The sequence below is a fragment of the Pristiophorus japonicus genome, chromosome 7 (assembly GCF_044704955.1).
Source record: "Pristiophorus japonicus isolate sPriJap1 chromosome 7, sPriJap1.hap1, whole genome shotgun sequence".
Lineage (NCBI taxonomy): Eukaryota > Metazoa > Chordata > Chondrichthyes > Pristiophoridae > Pristiophorus > Pristiophorus japonicus.
Window position 1 is genome coordinate 22,426,136 of NC_091983.1, and position 8,640 is coordinate 22,434,775.

The following is an 8,640-nucleotide window of genomic DNA, read 5'->3' on the forward strand; positions in this document are numbered from 1 at the left end:
TGGATTACATAGTTGTCTGCTGACAGCATGAGTGCCCATCTTTGGATGCGGGCAGAGGCATTGGTGTTAATCCCTTTGCTCTCAGAGAAAAGTGATATGAGCGGCTTGTGGTCAGTTTCAAGCTCAAACTTGAGGCCAGACAAGTACTGACGCATTTTTTTTACCCCGCAAATGCACGCCAGAGTCTCTTTTTCAATCATGTTGTAGGCCCTTTCGGCCTTGGACAAACTCCTGGACGCATAAGCGCCCGGTTGCAAGATCCCCGATTCATTAACCTGTTGTAACACATACCCGACCCCGTATGACGACGCATCGCAAGCTTGCACTAATCTTTTACAAGGGTTATACAGGACAAGCAGTTTGTTTGAACACAACAGATTTCTGGCTTTCTTAAAGGCAGCTTCTTGTGAATTCCCCCATACCCAGTTGTCTCCCTTGCGCAGTAGTGCGTGTAGGGGTTCGAGCAGGGTGCTTAACCCAGGTAGGGAATTACCGACATAGTTAAAGAGTCCCAGGAACGACTGCAGCTCCGTCACGTTCTGTGGTCTCGGCGCGTTCTTGATGGCCTCCATCTTGGCATCGGTGGGTCTGATGCCGTCTGCCGCGATTCTTCTTCCCAGGAACTCAATCTCCTGCGCCAGGAAAACACACTTCAAGCGTTTCAACCTGAGCCCCACACGATCCAGCCGACTAAGAACCTCTTTCAGATTCTTCAAGTGCTCAATGGTGTCCCGACCTGTAAGCAGTATTGAGGGTCTGAGCCGCAGTCCGGGGCCGCCATGACGGACCGCTACAACATCCACAGCCAGTTGGAGCACCTGCAGTCCAAGTACATCGGCACGGGCCATGCCGACACCACCAAGTGGGAGTGGCTGGTCAACCAGCACCGCGACTCGCTCGCCTCCTACATGGGCCACTTCGACCTGCTCAACTACTTCGCCACGGCCAAGAACGAGACCAAGGCCCGCGTCCACTTCAACCTCATGGAGAAGATGCTGCAACCCTGCAGCCCGCTACCCGACAAGCCCGAGGAGGCCTGAGGGGCCCAAGGGGGCAGAGGGGAGAGAGAGGGAGAGGTGGTCTGGGGGGGAGGGGGAGGGAGAGGGAGAGGGAAGGGGCCTGGGGGGGAGAGAGAGGGAGAGGGGTGGGGGGGGGGAGAGGATATATTCAAGAGGGAGTTAGATGTGGCCCTTACGGCTGAGAGGATTAAGGAGTATGGAGAGAAAGCAGGAAAGGGGTACTGAGGGAAAGATTAGCCATGATCTTGTTGAATGGTGTGCAGGCTCGACTGGCCTACTCCTGCACCTATTTTCTATGTTTCTATGTTTCCTGGAAAACCACGGTGCGAGGAACAACTTTAGTAGGCTCTCCATGTTCCGTTGGAAGATTGCCGCAGTCGACTGAATCCCGATCGAGCATTGTTGTAGATGAACAGACCTTCCGCGTGTTGATGCACGCGAGGCCTTTCAAAGACTCCTCCAGCTCCTGCGTCATGTAGGCCGAGGTCAGGTCCAGCTTGGTGAACCTCTTCCCTCCAGCCAGGGTCATAGAAACATAGAAACATAGAAAATAGGTACAGGAGTAGGCCAGTTCAACTTTCAACATTATTGATGGACATTTTGTAGTGAATGTGTGTACCCCGGTTACTTCTGCCTCCTCGGTACAAGTCTCCAATTCAGCCTGATCCACAGTGGATCGATCTTCCTCTGCAATGTGGTGATTTGCAGGGTTTGCAGCTCGCCTACACATTCGCTGGAGGTGTCCCATTGTTCTGCAACCGTTGCATGCATAGTGCTTGAAGCGGCATTGATGGGGTCGATGATCACCTCCTGAATGCTAACAAGGTGTTAACTGCCTCGCATTAACGATTGATGTCATCTGAATCATCTGGGTCATCTGAGATCGGGCAACAGCAGCCGGGCATATACGTTCTGCCATGTATTTTTCTGCTCGAAACTGACGTTAATTTATGCACAGTACTGGCCAAAACTTCTTTACTCTGCAAAATCAGTTTGGTGTTGTCGCTGGTGGACATAAATGCCTGGGCTACCGTTATGGCTTTACTCAGGTTCGGAGTTTCTACAGTCAATAGTTTGTGAAGGATTGTCTCATGGCCAATGCCCAGTAAAAAAAAGTCTCTAAGCATTTGTTCTAGGAATCCCTCAAACTCACAATGTTCTGCGAGGTGCCTTAGTTCGGCAACATAGCTCGCCACTTCCTGGCCCTCCGACTGTTGAGACGTGTAGAACCGATATCTCGCCATCAAAATGCTTTCCTTAGGATTTTGGTGCTCCCGGACCAGCGTACACAATTCTTCAGAGGATTTCTCTGTTGGTTTTTCTGGAGCTAGGAGGTTCTTAATGAGGGCATAGGTTGTTGCCCCACAGACAGTTAGGAGGATCGCCCTTCGTTTGGTAGCATTCTCGTCACCTTCCAGCTCGTTGACCACGAATCATTGGCCGAGTCACTCCACGAAGGCCTCCCAATCGTCCTCTTCTGAGAACTTCTCCACGATACCAACTGTTCTTTGCATTTTTGCATGGTTGTTCATTACCTCGTCGCCAATTGCTATGCTCATAATAAAGGATGAAACTGAGTGCTGTGTACAAGTGTGACCTTAGCTCCTTTAATAAGACTCCAGAGTGCAGGTATCTCATGGGTGGCCTGCTTATATACTGTGCTCCCAAAGGATGCTGGGATCCCTTGGGACTCCAACAGGTAGGCCCTCTGGTGGTAGTGTAATACAGGCTACAAGGGGTTAAATACATAACACTATTTACATCAATTTATCTAGAGCACAGAAACAGGTCCATTGATTTAATTGGTCCATGCTGATGTTTATACGCCACATGATCCTCCTCACGCCCCTCTTCATCTAACCTTATCAGCAGTACCTTCAATTCCTTTCTCCCTCACATGCTTATCTAGCTTCCCCTTAAATGCATAATACTTTACTGACACTTAATCGCACAAATAATACTTTACTTATTTTTTAATTACCCAGTTAATAAATTATTCCTAAGGGCTCTCATCCAACAAGATTTGTTTTTACCTATTTGTGAAGACCTCAAGAATTAATTTCCTTACATTTAAGCAGACCCGATGGTTTAATTAACAATTTATTTACAGATTGTACTCAACAGCTTAACATTCACCAGATTAATCACAGATCTTCCAAATTTCAGCTCGTCACATGTTGTACCCAACACGTGGTTTTAGTCTCTTGCATGTTATTGTTTATCCGTAAGGCCCACCAACCTCTCTGAATGCTCGACCACTCTGATCCTCAATGAGCTTTACCTTAAAAGGTGAGCATTCAGAAGAAAAATCTCTTCCATTTTTCCCAAAGGGACAGCGAAATTCAATGAGTTATTTCATCATCCGACAATATGGTTGAAGCCAACCATGTGTCCCAGGTCTCCAGTGTATTTATTCTCAAAGCCCAATCCGTTGTCTAGTAGGGAAGTTTAAAATACATTTCTTCAGAGTGTGCGTCCTTTCTTTGTTTCTTTAGAGAAAGGTTATGGTCAGGAATTCTATATAATGGAGGGATGTCAACTGCAAGGTGGGTGGTTGAAATCATCCTGATTTCCTATTCCTTTTGACAGTAAAGGAGGCAATCATTAGTCGGTGCAAAGGGAGGAGGTAAGTGGAGAAGCATTTGGGTCAGCGAGTGAACAAGAGACTGGCAAAAAAGTGGTTAGAATGTGGAACTCGCTACCACAGGGAGCAGTTGAGGCGAATAGCATAGATGCATTTCTTTAGACTTCATAGACTTTATGAGCTGAGGCATGGAATACGAGAGCAAGGATGTTATGCTTGAACTGTATAAAACACTGGTTAGGCCGCAGCTGCAGTACTGTGTGCAGTTCTGGTCACCACATTGCAGGAAAGATGTGATTGCACTGGAAAGGGTGCAGAGGAGATTTACAAGAATGTTGCCTGGACTGGAGAATTTTGGCTATGAGGAAAGATTGGAGATGCTGGGTCTGTTTTCTTTCGAACAGATGAGGCTAAGGGGAGACCTGATTGAGGTGTATAAAATTATGAGGGGCCTGGATAGAGTGGATATGAAGGACTCATTTCCCTTGGCAGAGGGATCAACAAAGATTTAAAGTAATTGAGGGGCGGTTTAGAGGAGATATGAGGGGAAATTTCTTCACCCAGAGTTTGGTGGGGGTCTGGAACGCTCTGCTTGAAAGGGTGGTAGAGGCAGAAACCCTCACCGTATTTAAAAAATACTTGCATGTGCACCTGAAGTGCCGTAACCTACAGGGCTACGGACCAAGAGCTGGAAAGTGGGATTAGGCTGGATAGCTGTTTGTCGGCCGGCGCAGACACAATGGGCCGAAATGGCGTCCTCCCAAGCTGTAAATTTGTATGGGCCCGAGTTTGGTCAAACCTAAGTTCCACCCATGTACTGTTGAAAGGTCCACTAAGATCCTGACGGAACTTTGGGTGTAAGTTTGGTGGAAAAATGGTGGAAAAACCGCCTGGCGGCAAAAATGGGCCTTGCATGCCGATTCTGGGCAGCAGCGAGTGGTAGGTTGCATTCTACGCAGCAAATGCGATCCTCGGCAAAGTACCGCCGAGGATAGTCGGGCCCAGGGAGGGGGGGAACGGGAAAAATAAACCATATTCAACACATGAAAAAAAAAAGACTACAAATGCTTCAGGCGACCCCTTTCTCCAAAATTGCTGCAAAAGAAATGAGGAAAACAAGTGTAGTAACCTTTTCTTGCAGGTCATCATACTTCGCGTCCAGGTAAGACCTGCCTCCACCCAATGGTCTCTTCTGCTGCTGGAGCGATGGACCGCCGGGACCAAATTGGGGCGTAAGCGGGCGGGAGGACTTTTGTCGGCGTTGCACGCCGGCGGATGCCGGCGGATGCTCCCCAGCGGTCTTCTCTCGCCGCCGGCGTGGGGACCTGACCAAACTCGCTCGGAGGGGAGAGGGGCAAAAAAACATCGAGACCGCCGAAAAAACTCGGCGGCAGCCGGCGGTAAGTCGACTAAACTCGGGCCCTGTGATTCGATGATTTAAGGGAAAGCGAGATGAGCACATGAGGGGAGAAAGGAATAGAAGGATATGCTGATAGGATTAGATGAAGTGGGATGGGAGGAGGCTTGTGTGGAGCATAAACACCAGCATAGACCAGTTGAGCTGAATGGCCTGTTTCTGTGATGTAAACATTATGTAACAAAACATAACATGAGTGAACATCGTTCTGTACTAAAACAGAAAGAAAATGCCGAAAATCTTGTCACTGCTGCTCTGGCTTAACTCAGCTACTGCTACAGTTTAGCAAATATGTACATGAAATAAATAATACATGTGTGAACTTCCAGCTCAACCTTTGTAATTGGACAATTAAAGTCAAGTCACTTTTGAATATTTATGATTGACTAACCATGACAAGCATCACCTTGATGGAGGATGATAACTTGACTACAACTGACACCCATTTGTATTGAGTCAAGGTCAGGCTAGCCCCTTTATTAGTGTCTTCTAAAAAGGCAGTGAGTCACTTGGCTTTGAGAGGGTTACCATCCTCGGTTTCTTTTACAGTGAATACAAGAAACTGGATCAAGATGCAGGCACACAGCATTCAGTACGCCTCAAATGTCCTCTTCTAATGGGGATGTCCCAACATTAAACAGTGACCAAAGCAGCAGCCAAAATATAAGACTACCAAGTCTGATTTACTGGTTCTAACACTGCGCTGTCATCTCAAAACAGTGACCGAACTGACACTCCTTCGACACATTGCAGGTTGGAAGTCAGGCGATAGAGAGAGTAGGACAGATTAACATTTTTACTGCCTGGACATTAAGTTCGGGGAGAACCACACACTGCTTCCAGAACAGGCCAGATTTTCCTCCCACTAACTTAATTGCAAAGGAAATTCAGCTGGGTTCTGTTACCAGCGTGCTAAGCTTCCCACTAGGCTTTCCCTTCTGTATTGCAACCAGGTGGTGCTTAACAGCCAGTTAGTTATGGTGAAAATCTACGCCAGCACGTTTGGTACTGAGCAACATGCTCTGTTGCAACAACAACTTGCATTTATATTTCGCCTTGCAAACCTCCCGAGTCACTTCACAGCAGCGTAATCAGACAAAAAATAGCACCCAGCCTCACAAGACGATGTCAGGACTGGTACCAAACGCTCAGTCAAAGAGACAGGTTTTAAGGAGTGACTTAAGGAGGATAGAGAGGCTGAGACACTTAAGAAGAGAATTCCAGAGCTTAGGGTCCAGAAAGCCAATGAGTAATTCTTTTTAATCTTGTACATGTGGTGTCTGGTTGATGAACTAAAAATGTATAATTTTTGCTGTTTAAAATGAGTTAATATGACAATGTTCTCTATTGTTTATGCCATCCTTTGCCAATATTTAGCTGCAGACAACCCAGTCGGTTTCATCAGCAAGTAATTGTGTTGTTAAGATTTGTTACATTAGCATAGTGATTACCGGTTCCCCCGAATGTTCCTGAAGGTTTCTAAAGTGAATTTACAATGGCGTGGTCTGTTCCTTGGGAGAACTTAAGCTGGGAATAATCTATTCTGCCAAGTGTTTGTGTTGGAAACCAGGGAAATGTTTGTGCTGTAACAGATAATGGCCCGGAAATTGCTGGAGTGGCGCCTCTCGTGGCGAGCGCCGCGAATTGGACTTGTTTCCTCACCCTTCAGATGGCACTATATTTGCGCCGTAAATTGTTGGAAATGCGAACTGATAATGGCGCAGTGATGTCAACATCGCACCTGGGGCCTCGTGAACATCGAGCCCAATGCTCTGTTTCCTTAAATAATGGAAGGAAAGGATAGAGAAAGAAACAGAGTGAACGACGGAGAAGGAAATTGCATGAATTAGAGGCAAATTGGGAACAAAAGGAGAAATAAAGAGGGGGAAGGAAGAAAGCAAGTGGATTAAGGGAGAAAGCAAAACGAGATAGAGATGAAAAATAAGAAAAAAAAGAAAAAGAACAAACAGAAGAAACGGACTTTGTAGCTCAGTTGTTTTGTGGAATTGTATTGGACCTTAAGAGTTAGGTCCAAGAGTTAGTAATGAGTGAATAGAAGGGTAGGTATGTGAAAGGGTAGGAGGATAGGTACAAATATTCTGACTCATATACCATATTCCAAAATTATTTTCTGAAAGAAATCTATCAAATTTGCATTTCTGAATGTTGAAACAACTTTACATCCTGAAAATGATTACCTTCCAACTCTAAGAGGAGTGCGGATAGCAAGACTGGTGCAAAAATACAGCCAGCAGAGGTAAAAAGCTTTTTAAAAAACCTCTAGGGACAATTCACTACCTGCTGGAGTGAGAATCCACAACTTCATTGTTCCCTCTCTGGGCCTCCAAAGTTGAGTTCAACATCAGGACCATAACTCACATCATTAACAGTATTCTTACTACGTGAATTTCCAATTCTAAAAGGCAGCAGTGAGATTAAGGAGATTTCACGTCCAACCAAGAGGACAGTTGCTCAGTTTAACATCTCACCTTAAATACATCACCTCTGTCAATGCAACACTCTCTCATTACTGCACTGGAGTAACAGCCCGGAGTTTGTGCGCAAGTCTCCAAAGTGGGACTTGAACCTACAACCTTCTGACCCAGAGGCACGAGTGCTGCAAACTGAACCCCTCCATTTTAATTCCGCCCATCTCCTCTCCACAGCAGTGACAAGGGCCTCAGTGCTAAACTTCCTAGTTCGCTGCCTGCTCCCATCTCCTTCCATCGTGAACCCAATCTAAAAATGGCTGATTCAGCCCTGGGAGTACCGCGCATGCGTGGACACTTCCTGACAGCTGACCAGAAGCGCGGGAAGAAGAAAAAAATGACAACAAAAAAAAAATAATTGTGCATGCGCAAAAGGTCCGATTTTTCTTTTTCGGCTACAAATTTTGGCTCCGGCGCACAAATTGAGTTGTGCAACGCCAGATTTATCGCTATCACTCTTCATCGTTTGCTGAATTTTGTGAGCTCTGGCAGTAACGGTACCCCAGCAGTAAAAAAAAATGTACCCGCGATTGTCGCACAAAAACGAGCAAAATCGCTAAAACCCGAAATTCTAGCCCAAAGGGCGGTAGAAGTTTGGAACTCTCTTCCGCAAACACCAATTGATGCTAGATCAATTGTTAATTTTAAATCTGAGATTGCTAGCTTTCTGTTAACTAAAGGTATTAAGGGATATGGGTCAAAGTATGGGTATATGGAGTTAGGTCACAGATCAGCCATGATCTCATTGAATGGCATAACAGGCTTGAGGGGCTCAATGACCTTATTCCTGTTCCTATCTTCCTATGTTCACAGGATCACTTCCTTCTCGTATATCCACAGCAGGGGAGACACAGACTGTGTCTGTTTTCTGGCCCAGGCACACGTGTGCATGCATCCATTTTCACTGGATGAGTACCATCAGTCTCCATTCTTCTGATGGTATAGTTTAACAATATACCTTCCTTCAAACCTTCCTGCACATTAATGCAGAAATTATGCTAAAAATAATGCTAACATCTGGTTAATCGTTCCACTCTAAGCACCAAATGGCCAGCAGCATTGCCGCATTAAGGGCAATTCTCATTGTTGATATCTCCAAGGTATACTATGGATGAAACTTACTGTTTTAGC

At 46.1% G+C, this 8,640-nt stretch overlaps 1 protein-coding gene across 1 annotated transcript; it reads left to right on the top strand.

Moving 5' to 3' along the window:
- Positions 1-779: 779 nt before the first annotated feature.
- Positions 780-1,040, top strand: LOC139267086 (splicing factor 3B subunit 5-like). Its single transcript, XM_070884864.1, has one exon. It carries the CDS (start codon positions 780-782, stop codon positions 1,038-1,040), a length of 261 nt encoding a protein of 86 aa, XP_070740965.1.
- Positions 1,041-8,640: the final 7,600 nt, after the last annotated feature.